This window comes from Phascolarctos cinereus, unplaced genomic scaffold (assembly GCF_003287225.1).
Source record: "Phascolarctos cinereus isolate Bilbo 61053 unplaced genomic scaffold, phaCin_HiC Scaffold_4;HRSCAF=312, whole genome shotgun sequence".
Taxonomy (NCBI): Eukaryota; Metazoa; Chordata; class Mammalia; order Diprotodontia; family Phascolarctidae; genus Phascolarctos; species Phascolarctos cinereus.
This window is the reverse complement of record NW_027555847.1, coordinates 488,900,146-488,918,420: the sequence shown is the minus strand read 5'-3', so window position 1 is coordinate 488,918,420 and position 18,275 is coordinate 488,900,146. Positions and strand designations below refer to the sequence as shown.

General features: G+C 35.9%; 1 protein-coding gene and 1 non-coding gene across 3 annotated transcripts in view; both read right to left on the bottom strand.

Moving 5' to 3' along the window:
• NOL4 (nucleolar protein 4) overlaps positions 1-18,275 on the bottom strand; it is a 449,007-nt gene that overhangs the window by 293,447 nt on the left and 137,285 nt on the right. For both annotated transcript variants that reach the window (XM_078153441.1, XM_078153440.1), the window contains exon 5: positions 17,481-17,613. In XM_078153441.1, the coding sequence (XP_078009567.1) occupies positions 17,481-17,613 (133 nt within the window). The remainder of the gene's footprint in view (positions 1-17,480; positions 17,614-18,275) is intronic.
• On the bottom strand, positions 7,696-7,800 carry LOC144457265 (U6 spliceosomal RNA). Its single transcript, XR_013486587.1, has one exon. It is a non-coding gene; the product is annotated as a U6 spliceosomal RNA (small nuclear RNA).

Here is an 18,275-nt window from a genome sequence, read left to right as displayed (position 1 = left end):
TCTGTGGTACAGCTTTCTTTATACAGCTGATTGTCATATACCAGGAAAGTAAGATAGATTAGGAATTTTATGGCCAATGATTTTGTACCATTAGCATACACCAATTAAGAGGTTGTCTCAGACAGCAGGCTCCAGGCTCCAAGATGAAAACAACCAGATATTCAAATACCCATTAGAATGCTGTCGTTTTGGCACTCTTTGATTGTCTATGGTTGCCCTTGGAAGGGGTATACTTGAGGATAGATAGTACTTCACTCGTACTTCACTCACTCCAAAAGTATATTCAAGAAGAGGGTGGATGAAAGAAGTAGAACCCTCACAGACCCATCACTTCATCTATCAACCTCTGTTAAAGAAGAGTATGGGTCAATGTGTATCTGTGCCCATAATCATTTCTTAGCTGCTGAGTTCTCACATCCTCCTATTTTTGCATCAATGAAACACTCAGCTAAATCTTTCAATATTTGCTTGAATTTCACTTTGGAGCCACACCAGGAGAAATAAATTCTTGGTCAATGGATAGCTATTTGGATTTTCTTATTGCTGTTTTCAATATATTATGTACACTTATATCTATTTTTAAGTGTGCATAGCATGAAAGCTCTTACTTGAAGGGACTGAAGGAATGGGCTGTTTCATTTATGTCTTTGTATCTTCATGACATAGAAAAGTGCTGGGCTCATAATGAGTACTTAATAAATGCTTGTTGATTGTTAACTTTATCTTTTATCTGTCATCTGGTTTTTTATATTTAATTCATGTACTTTGATTTATCAACAATTACTTCCATAAGCTTTTGAGTTTTAAATTTTTCTCTCCCTCCCATTCCTTCCTCCCTCCCCAAGACAGCATGAAATCTGATATAGGCTATACATATACATTCCTATTAAACACATTTTCCCATTAGTGATGTTGGAAGGAAGAATTAGAAACAACAAGAGGAACCATTAGAAAGAGGAAACAAAACAAAACAGAAGGAAAAAAATAGCAAATAGTATGCTTTGAACTGCATTCAAATGCCATAGTTCTTTCTTTGGATGTGGATAGCATCTTTCATCATGAGACTTTTGGAGATGTCTTTGATCCTTGCATTCCTGAGAAGGGCTAAGTCTATTAATGTTAGTCATTGCACAACGTGGCTGTTACTGTGTACAGTTCTCCTGATTCTGCTCACTTCACTCAGCATCAATCCATACAAGTCTTTCCAGGTTTTTCTGAAGTCCAGATGCTCATCATTTCTTATAGCACAATAGTATTCCATTACATTCATATACCACAACTTGTTCAGCCATTCCCCAGTTGATGGGCATTCCCTCAATTTCCAATTCTTTGCCACCACAAAAAGAGCTGCTGTGAATATTTTTGTACATGTGGGTCCTTTTCCCATTTGTATGATCTCTTTGGGATACAGCCCTAGAAGTGCTATTGCTGGGTCAAAGAGTATGCACATTTTTACAGCCCTTTGGGCATAGTTCCAAATTGCTCTTCAAAATGGTTGGATCATTTCACAACTCCACGAACAATGTATTCCAACTTTCCCACATCTTCTCCAACATTTATCATTTTCCTGTTTTGTCATGTTGGCCAATCTGATAGGTGTGATGTGGTACCTCAGAGTTGTTTTGATTTGCATTTCTCTAATCAATAGTGATTTAAAGCATTTTTTCACATGACTATAGATGGTTTTAATTTCTTCATCTAAGAACTGCCTATTCATATCCTTTGACCATTTATCAATTAGAGAATGACTTGTATTCTTATAAATTTGACTTAATTCTCTATATATTTTAGAAATGAGGCTCTTATCAGAGACACTAGTTGTAAAATTCTTTCCCAATTTTCTATTTTACTTCTAATCTTGGTTGCATTAGCTTTGTTTGTGCAAAAACTTTTCAATTTAATGTAATCAAAATTATCCATTTTGCATTTTGTAATATTCTCTATCTCTTGTTTGGTCATGAATTCTTCTATTCTCCATAAATCTGATAGGTGAACTATTCCTTGCTCTTCCAGTTTGCTTACAGTATCAGCCTTTATATCTAAATCATTAACCCATTTTGACTTTATTTTGGTATATGGTGTGAGATTTTGGTCTATGCCTAGTTTTCTTTCCAGTTTTCCCCAGCAGTTTTTGTCAAATAGTGAGTTTTTATCCTAAAAGCTGAGGTCTTTGGGTTTATCAAATAATAAATTACTATAGTCCTTGACTACTGTGTCTTGCATACTTAACGTGTTCCACTGATCCACCACTCTATTTCTTAGCTTTTGATGACTGCTGCTTTATAATACAACTTAAGATCTGAAAGGGCTAGGCTACCTTCCCCTGAATTTCTTTTCATTAGTTCCCTTGATATTCTGGACCTTTTGTTATTCCAAGTGAATCTTGTTATTATTTTTTCTAGCTCTATAAAATAATTTTTGGTAGTTTGATTGGTATGGCACTGAATAACTAAATTAGTTTAGGTAGAATTATAATTTTTATTATATTAGTCTGCCTACCCATGAGCAACTGATGTTTTTCCAATTATTTAGATCTGATTTTATTTGTGTGGAAAGTGTTTTGTAATTGTGTTCATATATTTCCTGGGTTTGTTTCGGGAGGTAGACTCCTAAATATTTTATAATGTCTACAGTAACTTTAAATGGAATTTCTCTTTCTCTCTCTTGCTGTTGGGCTTTGTTGGTAAAATATAGAAATGCTGATGATTTATGTGGATATATTTTATAGCCTGCAACTTTGCTAAAGTTGCTTATTATTTCAAGTAGTTTTGTACTTGATTCTCTAGTATTCTCTAAGTATATCATCATATCATCTGCAAAGAGTGATAGCTTTGTTTCTTCTTTGTCTATTCTAATACCTTCAATTTCTTTTTCTTCTTTATTGCTAAAACTAACATTTCCAGCACGATATTGAACAACAGTGGCGATAATGGACATACTTGTTTTACCCCCAATCTTATTGGAAATGCTTCTAGCTTGTCTGCTTTATAGATGATGCTTGCTAAAGGTTTTAGGTATCTACTACTTATTATTTTAAGGAAGGCTCCATTTACTCCTATTCTCTCTAGTGTTTTTAATTATCATCTTTTTTTTTTTTAACAAAAACCTTCTCCACAAAGTTTTCAGATTCTGTCTTCCCAGTTTCAAAAGTGCATGCTCAGGGACAGCTTGATGGTATAGTGGGTAAAGCTCCAGCCTTGGAGTCAGGAGGATCTGAGTTCAAATCCAGCCTCAGACACTTGACACTTACTAGCTGTGTGACCCTGGGCAAGTTACTTAACCCGAATTACCTCATCAAACAAAAAAAGACTAAACTTTGGGGGCAGCTAGGTGGTTAGAGTGGATAGTGGATAGAGCACCGGCTCTGAAGTTAAGAAGACTTGAGTTCAAATCCAGCCTCAGATCAAACACTTGACACTTACTAGCCATGTGACCCTGGGCAAGTCACTTAACCCCAACTGCCTAAAAAAATAAAAAAAAATTCAAAAGTGCATGCTCGCCTTTTAATGAACACTTCTGATTTTCTGTAAATCTATTCACTGATGGCATTTAGCTCTGTACTACTCCCAAATAGCTTTGGATAGGCTATGTGCAGGACCACAGAGAAACTGCTGGGTACCTTTCAAGGTACAAAAGTAGACTAGTGATAAGCACAAGTTAGTTCAGTCCCCAGAGACCCAGTCACAAGAGATTCTGAGCCTCAGAGAACCAAAAGCAGAAGAAGGCCTACTCCAAAGAAAGCTCATAGTCATCATGGAGCCTGTGCCTCAGGGTATTAAAGGTACCTTTTGGGGTGGCCCAGAAGCTCCTGGCTTATGCTGAGTGTAGGCTCAGTCCAGACTGAAAGACTGGAACACCACGTATTTATTAACCCAGATGTCCAAATAGTACTAGCTATTGATTTTGCCTATGGCCTATGTACCCAAATCCTCGATGTTTGTAATCTAGAATTTGGAGGGTTGGAGTTCTGATAAGGGTTCTTCCCTAACACATTATAGTCATTTTAATATCTTGTGGTCATGGTCCCTTTTGTTTTAATATTTTCCTTGTTGATCTATCTGTTTGCACTCTACATTTTTAGTTCAATTTTCTTCCTCCTGAGATCTTTGATAATTTTTGTCTTTTTTGCTTATATTCCCCTATTTCTCAATTTCTTACTCCCTCACTTTTGATGACAAATCCCAGATGAATGGATTTCAAATCTGTCTCAGCTTCTTATCCACTGTGACCTCAGTCTTCTGGGGGAATAATCCTGTTCTCACATGGAGGTAAATCCCTGTTTTTTCAAGGCTGGCAAAGCCCCATGAACATACTGGTACTCTGTCTCAGTTTTTTCTGCTCTGAAGAATGCTGCTGCATGAGGAAGAGTGTACTACTCCTGAGACAGAGCTATCCCTGGTCTTCTTATATCTTTCCTTTTTTCCACAGGTGAATGTGCATGGGCAGGACTGAGATCTGCTGTTTGTTGACACAGAATGATGGTGTGAGTACAGGAAAAGGGTGGCATGGCAAATACAACAACATCAGCAAAGAAATTGCTGAGTCAATCCCAGAGCATAAGCCATTGGTTCAGGTTGTGCCAAACCTTCCAGAGTCTGAAGGATAAAGGGGACAAGGATGCTCAGTAAGTATGTTAGTGATTAGTATTTTCTGCTAATTCCTAAGGCTGTTAAATGGCTAGATGTCTTGCTATCTTGGCCTGTGGAGACAGCTGAGAATGCTTCACCTCTGGCACATAATTACTATTAAGGCAAAATTTTAAAGGTTCAGAAGGACTGAAGAAAATGTATAGATTTCAGTCTTATTATTCATGTTACCCAGAAGTCCCAAAAAAGCTTATGATTAAAACCAAACCATGCAGTTGATCTTTGCACTAGAAATAACACAACAAAATAGTTAGTGGAGAATAGATACCCAACAGAAATAGAGAGATAGTTAATTGTACCTAGCTGCCCTTGATGATATTAAGACATTTGGTCCAAATGAATTACATTATTACATACCAAAAGAGGTGGAATATGTGATTGCTGAGCCATATTTACGGATCAATGAAAGATTACTGAAAACTGGAAAGATATTACAGATTGGAGAAGTATCAGTGTTTTCTCAATTAAAAAAAAAAAGGAAGAGAATGGAATCTGCAAAAAAACAGGGCAGTGAACTTCACTTTGATTTCTGGGGAAATTTTAGAATACATTGTTGAAAACATGGTTAGTATACATCTAGAAAAAGAAGCAATGAACAAAAATGACCAGTATGATGTAAAACAAAACAAACAAACAAACAAAAAACACAGGTTGTCAGACTAAACTAATTTCTTTTTTGTCCATGTTTCCAGAATGGTAGACCAGGAAATCACTGTATATTACACACACACACACACACACACACACACACACACACACACAGAGTTTACGTGCATTTAAAAATTATTTATTAACTATTTTCTTCATAAATTTTGAGTTCCAAAATCTCTCCCTTCTTCCCACCCCTCCCCTCCCCACTGAGAAGGCAAGCAAAATGATATCAATTATACATATGAAATCATGAAAACATATTTCAATATTAGTCCTATCATACCCCCCCACAATACAATAAACAAATAAATAAATAAGTAGGCCAAAAATTTGTACCTCTCTCTGGAGGTGGATTTTTTCATCATGAGGCCTTTGAAATTTAGAATTTCTTGAATCATTGTATTAAACAGATAACCAAGTCTCTCAAAATTTATCATGATTACAATATTGCTTGTTATTATACACAATGATCTGGTTCTTACTTCACTTTGCACCAGTTCATATAGGTCTTTCTTTGTTTCTTTTTTTTCCCTGAAACTACTCTGCTCATCATTTCTTACAGTACTCCATTGTAATCATACGCTACACCTTGTTCAGCCATTATCCAAGTGATGGACATTCCCTCAATTTCCAATTCCTTGCCACCACAAAAAGAGCTGCTATATATCTTTTTGTACATATAGGTCCTTTTCCTTTTCCTTTTAGCCCATTGGAGTAAAACTTAATAAGGGTATTGCTGGTCAAAGACTATGAACAGTTTAATAACTCTTTAGGTATAATTTCAAATTGTTTTCTGGAATGGTTGAACCAGTTTACAATTCCGACAACAGCTTATTACTATACCTATTTTCCCTTATTGCCTCCAACATTTGTCATTTCTGATAAATATAAAATGGTACCTTAGAGTTATTTTAATTTTTATTTCTTTAATCAATAATGATTTATAGCATTTTTTTGAATGACAATAGATAGCTATGATTTCTTCTGAAATTTATTCATATCATTTGAAAATTTATCAATCAGGGACTCACTTTTTTAATAATTTTGACCCAGTTCCTTATATATTTGAGAAATGAAGACTTTATCAGAGAAACTTGCTTTAAAATTTTTTAACATTACTTCATTGTCGATGGTGCCTTTTACCAAAATGCAGTTTCCCTGATTATCTCTTTTAATCAGTTTTTTTTTTTTTGCTTTTGCCCTGTCTTTTTTTTTGCTCTGCCTTTTTTACTTTGGCTAAAGCATAATAGATTCTGCTCCAGATCTTTGTTTTAACTCTGTGTGTGTGTCTTTCTGTTTCAAGTGTGTCTCTTGTAAACATATTGTTGTATTTTGGTTTGTAATTCATTCTGCTATCTGCTTCCATTTTATAGGTAAGTTCATCCCATTCACAGTTAAGATTACTAACTGTGCATTTCCCTTCATCCTATATTCTCCTGTTTGTTCCTCTCTCTCTTTTCATCCTGTTTCTCCTTAAAAGTCTGTTTTGCTTCTGACCATTGCCTTCCTTAATCCACCCTCTCTTTTGTCACTACTCCCCCCACCCCATGTCTCTTAACCCCTTCCTCTCCAAATTCTCTATTGGGTAAAGTAGATTTCTATCCCCAACTGATTTTGTGTGTGTGTGTGTGTGTGTGTGTGTGTGTGTGTATTCTTCCTCTTCCCTCTTTGAACCAATTCCAATGAAAGTGAGGTTCAAGCATTGTTTGCCACCCCCCATTTTCTCCTCCAGTGTATAAGTTCTTCCGTGCATGCCTCTTTTATGTTAGAAAATTTTTCCTATTCTTCCTTTCCCTTTCCCTTTCTCCCAGTTCAACCCTCTTTCTCACCCTTTCAATTTTTTTGTGATCATCTCAGTATGATCAACTCATACTTATGTCTTCTCTCTAAATAGATGCCTTCTAATTACCCTAAAAGTGATAAAGTTCTCTTCTCATATAGCAATGTAAACAGTTTAACTTTATTGAGTCTTGTACAATTACTTTTTCTTGTTTATGCTTTCTTCAGTCTTGTGTTTAAATGTCAAAATTTCTATTTGGCTCTGGTCTTTTCATCAAGAATGCTTGTAAGTCTTCTATTTCATTAAATACCCATTTTCCCCACTAAAACATCATACTCATCAGTTTTGCTGGGCAGGTTATTCTTGGATGCAATCCTAGCCCCTTTGACTTTCAGAATATCATATTCCAAGCCCTCTATTTCTTTAATGTGTAAGCCGATAGATCTTGTGTGATCCTGACTGTGGTTTTACAGTATCTGAATTCTTTCTAGCTACTTGCTATACTTTCTCCTTGAGGTGAGAGCTCTGGATTTTGGCTATAATATTCCTGGGAGTTTTCATTTTGGGATCTCTTTGAGAAGGTGATTGGTATATTCTTTCAATTTCTATTTTACCCTCTGAAATATGGAATGCTTCATGAATTTGCATGCCATCCTTGTGCAGGTACCATGCTAAGCTCATCTGTATCGTTCCAGTTTTAGCAAGCAATATATGCATTTTATCAAAGCATTTGATAAAGTATCTCACACTCTTCTTATGGAAAATTGCAGATAGATAAGTATAGAAATTAGAAATTCACAACCAGTTAAATAACCAGATCTAAAGAATGATCACTCATTAATGATTTGGTGCTGACTTAAATGTAGTTGTTGAGAGACTTGCCCAAGATATGTGCGCTTGGCCCTTAAATGTTTAATGTTAAGTCAAGTTACAGAAACAATTATTTATAAAGTTCTAACTATATGCCAGACACATTATTGATACACAAAGTTAAAAAACACAGTAACTATAATCAGGGAACTCACAATCTAATGGAGGGGCAGGGACCACATACAAACAATTGTGTGCAAGCAAGACACAGGATAAATTGGAAATCATCTCATAAGGAAGGCACTAGCATTAAGGAGGATCAAGAAGGATTTCTTATAGAAGTTAGAAATTTACCTGAAAATTGAAGGTATTCCAAGAAACCAGGAGGTAGATTCAAGAAGGCAGAGCATTCTAGGCATGAGGAATAGCCAATGAAAATGCAAGGAGTTAGGAAATGTAGTGTCTTATGCAAGGAATGGCAAAGAGGTCAGTGATATTGAACTCAGAGTATGTGCATATGAGAAGTTTAAGATACAAAAAGTATAGAAAAGCATAATTGGAGAAGAGGGGGATGGCGGAAAGGTCATGGATGGCTTTGAATGCCAAGCAGAAAATTTATATTTTGATCCTGGAGGTAATAGGGAGTCACTGGAGTTTATTGAATGAGGGGAGGGATGACATAGACCTACACTTTAGGGGGATTATTTATATAGAATAATGGTGAAAGGACTGTGGTGAGGGAGATCACCTAGAAAGTGTTTTCAATAGTTCAGTCATAAGGTGATAAGCGGCTATATCAGGGTGATGGCAGGGTCAGAGGAGTGGGACATATTACACAAATGTTTTGAAGATAGAATTAACCAGGGCTTGGTAACCAATTGAAATTGGGGCAGAAGGGGAGAGAGAGTGAAGAGTTGAGGATAGTACCTGGATTGTGGGTCTGGATGACTAAGAGGATTGTGGTACCCTTGATGGTGTTAGGGAAGTTAGGAAAGGAGGAAGTCTTGGGGAAAACATAATGAGTTCCATTTTGGACATGTTGAATTACAGACATCCTATGAGACACCCAGTTCAAGATGTCCAATAGGCAATGGGTTATATAGGACTGTAGTTAAGGAGAGAGATTAAAGATTAATATATAGATCTTAGAATCATGTTCATAGAGTTGATCATTGAATCCGTGGGTCTGATGAGGTCACCAAATAAAATAACACAGAGGGAAATAAAGGGTCCAGGACAGAACCTTAGGAGATACCCACATTTATATATGGCATATATATATATATATGTATGTATATGTATATGTATAGCAAAAGAGACTGAGAAGAAATGATCTAGGGAGGAGAAACATGAGGAAGCAAAGTCACACAAACATAGAAGAGAATATCAAGAAAATGATGACTGACTGTTAAGGTTACTGAGAGGTCATCAAGAATGAAGATTAAGAAAGCCTATTAGATTTGACAATGTTTTTATCAATTATTTGGGAAAAGGTATATGTCACATACTTACCAAATATGCAAAAACGCTGGAGAGGGCTAGTTAGCAAACTGGGTGACAAAGGGCAGATTCAAAAAGTTCTTAACAGGATAAAACACTGGGCTGAATTGAATAAGAAGGAATTTAAAAGAGATAAATATAAAGTCTTACACTTGAATTTAGGAAAAAAAATCAATTTCCCAAATACTAGCTAGGGGAGGAAAGGTTAAGAAAACTTATTATAAAATAATTTTGTTGGTATCTTTTATTTCTTACATCACCCTCATTATCTTGAGGTTCTTTTCCCTTATCCCTCCCAGATTGCCATCCTATATAGCAAATAGTATTTTTTAGAGAAGAAAAAAAATGAGCATAACTAATCCATACGTGGAAAAAGTCCAAAAATGTACAATGTGGACCTCTCACTTCCATAAAAGGGGTAGGTTGGGGACATCCTCTCATATCTCTTTGAGTCCTGTTTAATCTTTATAATTTTGTTACGTTTATTTTGGATATTTTGGTGTGTAATTGTTCTTTCCATTTACATTATTGTAATTTCTATGTATATTTTTTTTGGCCCTGCTTACTTCACTCTGCATCAGTTCATACAGATCTTTCTATGTTTCTCTTTATTCATCACACATCATTTCTTATAGCACAGTAATTTTCCATTACATTTATATGTATTGCAATTTGTTTAGACATTCCCCAATTGATGGCCATCTACTTTATTTCCAATTCTTTGCTATCATAAAAAATGCTGCTATAAATATTTTGGTGTGTATAAGGACTTTATTTTTGATAGCTTCCTTGGGGTATAAACCCAGTAAAGGAGTCTCTGTAGTCATTTTATTAATATAATTCCAAATTGCCTTCCAAAATAGTTGTATCATTTTGCAGTTCCTCCAACAATGTATTAGTGTGCCTATCATTCCACAACCCCTACAACACTGACTGTTGTCATTTTTTGGTCATTTTTTCTCATTTGCAGTATATGAGGTGAATCAGGGTTGTTTTGATTCAAATTTCTCTTATTATTAGTGATTCATTGTGCATCTTTGTGCATCTAGTTGTACATACTCTGCATTTCTTCTTTTGAGAACTATTTCATATCTTTTGATTACCCATTTATTGGAAATAGCTATTAGTTAAGTATCTATATTTATATATAAGTATTCATAACTCTAAATCAATACATTATATTAATATTAAAATTGTAATAAAAATTACAAGAGAAGCAGGTTATAATCATATTTCATACAGATATATCTATTTAGATTTGGTTTTGCTTAGGTCTCTTACTGTTTGTTGTGATGTTGTTTTCATTATTATAATTCTACTTCATTATTATACAATGATGGATTGGGCAATTGGGAAGTGATTATGCTGCTAAAATGTATTAATAAAACACAAAATAATATATTGCATTGTCATATAGTCCCCTAGGACAGAGCCCCATGAGATCTTGAGGCCAGAACTTAGGAGGCACCCCTACCACAGAGGAAGAAACAAGTGGGAAGAACTATCAAAATAGGGGAACCTTCATGGTTTAGTAAAATTTAGCCTCCTATCTCCCTCTAACAACAACTAGAAGACTAGAACTGTGCCCAAACAACTACTGTGTAGTGAGAAGCCAATTAAAGCCACTTCTGCTATCAGCCCCAATGATACTGCAACCACAAATATCTATGATTTCTACATTTTAAAAATTCTGTAATTTTTATTCTGACTATAGGCTTATTATAGTGTATTTATACACTATATATATATATATATATATATATATATATATATATATATAACACACACACACACACACACACACACACACACACAGTTTTTCCCTAGCCCTGTCAGCTATGGTGATGCTTTGTAACACCTTCATTAGGTCAATGATTGTTTTCATTGCAATGTTATAAAAATAACTCTGTGTTTATCATTAAGGATAACAACTCTAAAAAAAAAATTAATGTGATTAGCATTTTACAAGTAATAGAACTTTGGAACCCACAAACAGACTTTTCAATTTTCTGTCTTCATTTTTTAAAGGTGGGCTTCATTTAGTCTGGCTCTCCACATCCTACCCTTTCATGTATTTTTAAATCACATTTGTGTTAGAGGATAAATACCATAACTTAGTTGTGAAGCTCCAAAGTATCATGGAAGGCAAGTCACGGATGGATTTGGGTCCTCATCAATGTTCATTGATGATTATCATCACATACCTTTTTGTCATATGAAAATCATCTCTATGTTCTCCCTTAGCATCTTTCATAGAGGATGTACTTTCCATACCATTTGAATTGTATTAGGAAGATTCTGAAGATCACCTGGCAAGACGAGGTAGCAGACACTGAGATCCTTTTTCAAGCTAAGCTTCCAAGCTTTCAAACTCTACTTCAGAGAGCACAACTCTGATGGGCTGGCCACATTGTTCAAATGCCAAATGTACGTTTGCCTAAAACATTATTTTATGGAGAACTCACAGAAAGCAAACATTCACATAGAGGTCAGAAGAAGGAATACAAGGACACTCTCAAGGTCTCTCTGAAGAATTCTGGTATCAATTGTGACACATGGGAGACACCAGCATGGCATGCCCACATCAAAAAAGGTGCTGTGCTCTATGAGCAAATCAGAATTGAAGTAGCTCAAAAAGAAAAATGAGATGGGCAAATTTAGAGACATCTTTACTCCAGATGGACTATTTGTGTCCAATCTGTGGAAGAGCCTTCCAAGCTTATATTGGCCTGATCAGTCACAGTCGGACACACTGTGCCTTGATCCCGATATAGTGATATCATTTTGGTCCTCTTCAAGGCATGATGGACAGCACTCAACCATGCTGGAAGCCTTGCTCTAGGTCTTTCTAGATTTCATGGGTACTTGTGTTTCACTCATCCATCATCTCTCCCTCTTGCTCCAAGATGAGTTCCCCTACAACTTTCCAGACACCCCTTAAACAATATTTTGCACTTGGCTCATTGCTGAAAATATCCTGTAAGCTACTTGTACATAACAGGTGTCCTTCCATATCCCTTTTTGGCACCTGCAACGTTGGGGATGGGAGTAGGAGCTGTGACGTTCTAAGATTTATAACCTTTCTTCTGTCCTGAATGCATCTTAGTATGACAGAAGGGAATATTTAATAATCCTCTTTTGTAGCAGTATTACAATTTAAAAGATATCTATACTCTGAAGTGTCTCCTTTACATTCCTATTGCTATAGATATCTCCCTTGTGTTCCTATTCCTTCAACCTCACGTAAAAGTTCAGCCAGCAGTCAAGAACACACCCTGCTCCTGTTCCTCTTATCTTCAAAGTTCAAAGCCTGTGGAACTTTGCCTGAGGTCAGGACATTTTTGCCAGGGCAAAACTGACAGCACTTTTATTTCTCTGAAAAGAAAACAATAATGGTAAGGACTGCTGTGGATGGACAGAGCCTTGTGACAAAGTGGTGAGAGAGACTGATAAGAGGGGCGTGAGACCAGCACTATACAGGTGCATGCAGCTCCTTTTTCTAGGTGAGAAAGAAAGCAGAATCTGGAACTGGAGAACTCTGGTTTAGGAGGGTAATGCAGATCCAACCCAGCTCTGGCTCTAGGGAGATGGTTCCCTGAGGGCTACCAATGGCTAATGATGGTCCAGGATCCCAAGCAATGAAATTGAGAAGACGTGTGGGCTCCCATTGTGTTTAGGAGGAAATCTTTGTAGCCCTGGAGAGGGTTGCTTGTGCTGACCTCCATGGAGTGGGCAAGGTTGGACCCAAACCCCAAGTAGGAAGTAAGGTGCCCACCTGACTACCCAGCTTTTTGTGTTAAGTCATGAAGCTAGGCGCTGGTGCCCAAGAAGCCCCAGTACCATGTTTCAGAAGGTCAAATGTCAGCAGGTTTGGAGAAGAATTCTGGATGGGAGTAAGAAGAAGAGCTAAGTGGTGCAATGGATAGAGCACTAGGTCTGAAATCAGGAATATCTGAGTACAAATCTGGCCTCATGCACTTATTAGCTATGTAACTTTGGGTAAGTCACTTAATCTCTGTTTGCCTCAGTTTCCTCAGGGATAATAATAGCACCTACTTGTCATGGTTGTTGTGAAGATCAAATAAGACAGTAATTGTAAAGTGCTTAGCACAATGCCTGACACATAATAGGTGTTATATGAATGTTAACTATTGTTATTACTATCTTTTCCTCAAGTTCCTAGAAAATCTATTTCTTACCATCAAAGTATTTCCCATCAAAGATTAGGCGAAATGTAGCCTCGAAGGTCATTTAACTTCAGGGCTCTATGTCTGTAGAGTAATATGTCTTGCACATAGCAGACACTTAACAAATGTTTGTTAATTTGAATTAATGGTTTATATGACCATCTTAAACAATGTCTTCCTCTTCCTCATCATCATCATCACCATCGATCTATACCAGTAGTGGAAGTAGGGAGGAAGGAAAACTTGCTCTTCATCATCTTTCTTCATCAACTCCATGCAGAAGAATTCATTAAATGCCAGCTATGGACTAAATAAAGTTCTCAACACATTTGTTTGCATGTGGCATTGTGAAAAGTTGTTATACAGCTCAAGTAAATGGACAAGAAACTTTACCTTTTGGAGTTGCACAATAAAATAACAACAACAGGTAGCTAATTTCTTTTGCAGGTCAGTGCAAAGAGGGTCTGAAGTTCAAGTGGAAAGTGAGATCACCCTGGAATTAGAGGACCAGGGTTCAAATTGTTCATTTAACATTTACCATATGTGTGACCTTGGGAAAATCACTTTAACTTCCTGGACCTCAGTTTCCTCATCTGTAAAATGAGGGGCTTGAACTAGTTCTGAGGTCTTTTTGAGTTCTAGATCCTAAGATTCTAACTAGGTGACTGAGGGCAAGTCACTTGACTGAGCCTAAATATCCCCATCTACAGGGGAATACTTAGATTGTATCTCACAAGATTATTTTTACATGGATCAAAAGAAACAACATTTGTGAGAGTCCTTTGTATCCACAAAGGAATACAAAAATCAGCCATTATCAGCGGTAGTGTTATGGACTGTTTTAAACTGTATCTTGTTTGGTCTCCCTGACCAGTCCTTCCCTCCTCAACCCCTTGAACCTTCTGGTCAGCATAGTAAGTTTATAAGTAACCAGTGTAAAGTGGCAATAATAGGAAGATTGCAAATGGGAATCTACAAGTCACATGCAAATCATCCTATATTTTAAAGGAATAATTCACAAATCACATAATTTACTAATCAAAAATCACACCCTGGTAACATGTGCTAAATCAGAGGAAGCCATTTAGGTTTTGCTGTCAGGGATTTGGGGTCCTACGATATGTAAATCTCAGGCAAGTTCCAGATACCCGTAGTGAGACCAGCAGAAGACCAAATGGTGCTGGTAACTCTGAGATAACATGCATATATTTACTTTGATGTTTTACCAACAACTTTGAGATGATTCGGATTTGGTAATGAACTAACCCCAAGACAGCACAAAGAAGAGTTAGTCTGTTCCCCAAACAACCCTATGAAATGAGACCTCAAACTCCTACCCTCTGAGCACTCACTCTCTCATCTCCTAAGGGTCCATGTTTCTTATGTGCTCTCAGCTCTAACTGCAGGTACCTAAGTGACTCATCCCCTCCCTGTCTTCTTCCTCACACTGCCTGCCTTCCTTCACCTCCCTATCCCCCATCCCCATGCCATCTTCTTCTGGGCCCACTTTTGCTTCTTGTTTCTGTGTTTTCTGTGCCTGTTTTCCTCTATACCTCTTGTGCCTGATTAAAGTATGATTGCAGTCTTGCTTTCAGATGTTTTCCTGACTAGTATGCTAAGAACAGGGCATGTCTACCCCATTTCAAAATTTCATAAGTCAATTATCAATTCATGGACATAGAAAATAATTAGACTAATGAAGGATTAAGTATTTTTAATAAAAGATGAATTAAGACACAATTGGAAGAGTAACTTATTTTTCAGGAAGAATCTTATTTTCTATAGAAGAGGCCTAGTTAGGATGCCATGGGTCCACTGAAGAGTTACTACTTTGTTATGAAACAAGAGTGTTTAGAAAAAAAAAATCAAAACAATTTCAAAATGTCCAAAGTGATAATTCAAGAGAAAATGGCAAGTTCTAATTATTGGCTCACATATTAAAAAAAAAACTTCTTATGTAGTACTAACCATATTTTCTTCAACTCTTCATATTTTTAAGGGTTATATGTTCATAGGAACAGCTTGATAGAACAAAGGAGGGTTCAAATTGTGTGGGTCCACTGAAGCTTGATAAGATTTCTTGGAACAAAGACAGGATCTCTCTAATATTTTTCCCCAAAACCAACCAGTAAACCATAGAAGAATATACCTTTCCCAGCATAAATTATACTTCACATTCTTCCACTATATTTTGTTCAAGTCAGTATTGATTTGTCAGATACATCAGTTGCATCCCAGCACCAAAGCTAAGCAATTTCTTTCAAGGAAACAATTCTATAGCAAAAGAATAACTGACTCATTGTTCACTATTCACCAAAACTATATACTGACATTATTGAATGATATATAAAAAACCAAACATAGATAGAAAGTAATATCTTAAACCTTTTGCCAGCTTATCTGGGTTTGATGTCCATTCCAATAAACCATTCCATTAACCCAGAGCTATATATACTAATATTTTAGACAAGAATACAAGATACTTTATTTCTTAACCAGCAAAACATCTTTCTTTGTATGTTCCTGGCGAAATGCCCTGTCTGTTCCAATAACCTTGCTATTATAAGGTTGTTAAAAAATATGACAGTATTAAAGCCACCAGTACTATGGATGATGCCCATATAAACACCTCTTTCTAAACCTCTTGCAATTAAGGGTAATTATGGCCTTTAGACAACTCTGTAAAGAAGGAGAAAGGGGCTTTTTTGAAGCCCCTGTGTTTTTTTTTTAATTAGGGCTTTCTCAGACTTCATCATATCCATGAAACACAAATAGCATCTAAGAAAACTAACAGGAATTGTGCAACTTATGTTTTCTAGGAAGGATGAAACACAAACACAGTAGGCCCCCCTTTTCTTGCTACAAGCAATTTTTAGTTTCTGCAATTACTTGTAGGTGCAAAACTATACAGGCAATAACTCCCTTTATAGTTAGATAATTGCATGAAAAAATCAACTAATTATGGTTAAAATTAGCCACCTTCTATCTAGCTAGAAGCCTCCAAGAGCAGATTTTATACATAATTAGCCAAAAAGAAGGGAAAAAATTACTTGTATGTAGAATTTTGTACCTATGAAAATGGTAATTTCCAAAGATAGTAGAAATAACTTAAAGTGATTTCTACATAATTTCTATATAATTCAACATAATTCTGATATGCTAAAATCCTATGTGAGAGAAGATGAACTTCTAAATGCCACAAACTTTGTTGACATTCCAGTTTCTTGAATTTGGTATCTCCCTCAGCAAGAGAAACAGAGGGATATTCCTGATATAGTCCATTTTTTAAGGGTCTTCACATCTAATAGACATCAAGAGTAGAAATTGTCTCTCCATTTTCCCATTAAAATGGAAAACAGCATGACAAAAATAGGAAATTTAGCAAAATATTTGTTTTCACAACAAAAACACTCTAAGTGCATTAGATAGTTATTACGATTTGAATTCTTCATTGTAAACTATGATTTGAAAGCAAAAACAATCAAATTATTCTTGATTAAAGTCTTAACCCATTTATAGTGATTTTACTTTTCTAAAATAAAGTCAATATTAGAAATCATCATGAATTGCATTGTATTCCTGAAAGATTGAGACAAACTCAACTAGACTGTATTTAGCAAAAATATAAATTATGTTCAGGGAACATAGGAGGGAGAGCCTTATGGGGATGAAAATCTGCAGAGATGCATCATATTACTGATTTTGTAAATAATTTTATACGGCACAAACAAACCTAATATACAAGTTCAAACTAAAAATATTTGAATCCAAAATTTATTAGTTGAATAGAAATTGTTGGCTAGGAATTAGATCCCATAGAAACAGATAAATAAATGACACTGAGAGAGAAAGAATTTGTATTAGATTCATATTCATTGCATTTTTATTATAAATCAACATGCTTACCATCTTGCTGACCAGGAACAGTCTGGGGACTCTGCATTCTTTCTTCAAGGTTAGAACTAAGGTCAGAGTTCACAGCTGACATGCGTGTGGAATCACTCATATCAAACTCATCACTTTCTATAGAACTTTCATCCTACAAAATAAAAACATTATGGCATGAAACAAATTTCAGATAGTACAGTACATTCAAATAACACCTCTACTTTATAGATATGATCCCTTAAATTTTAATCAGTTAATAAGCATTTAGTGAATTTTAATTCAATTCAACAAGCATTTAATAAACACAAGGTATCAGACCATGTGCTTGATAGAAAGATTAAAAACGATGGTCCCTGAATTTAAGCATATCAACATATAATGGGAGAAGGAGAGGACATAGTACATAAATAAATAAGTATGATACAATCAACCAATCTATCAGTCAACTAACCCATTAGTATTTATATAAGATAGAATATGATAAGGACAAATAAGAAACATAAGTAAAATATTATAAGAAATTTGAGAAGAGGTGATTTTTAGATTAGCTAACCAGGAAAGGCATTTTTGAGAGAGTGGCACCAAGGGGATTTTGCCAGGTGGAGACTTGAAGAAAATGCACTCCAGACAATGACAGCCTGTATAGGAGATAATTGGATGCAAATTAGGAACAGCTCACAAAAATTATGCAACTGTTTTGTTGGTACATAAACTATGACAAAAAGAGTAGAGTGAAACTGTGAAGGGACTCAACTGCTAGTCCAAAGGGTCCATTTAAAAACAATTATAGGGAATAGGCAATGAAAGGCTTTT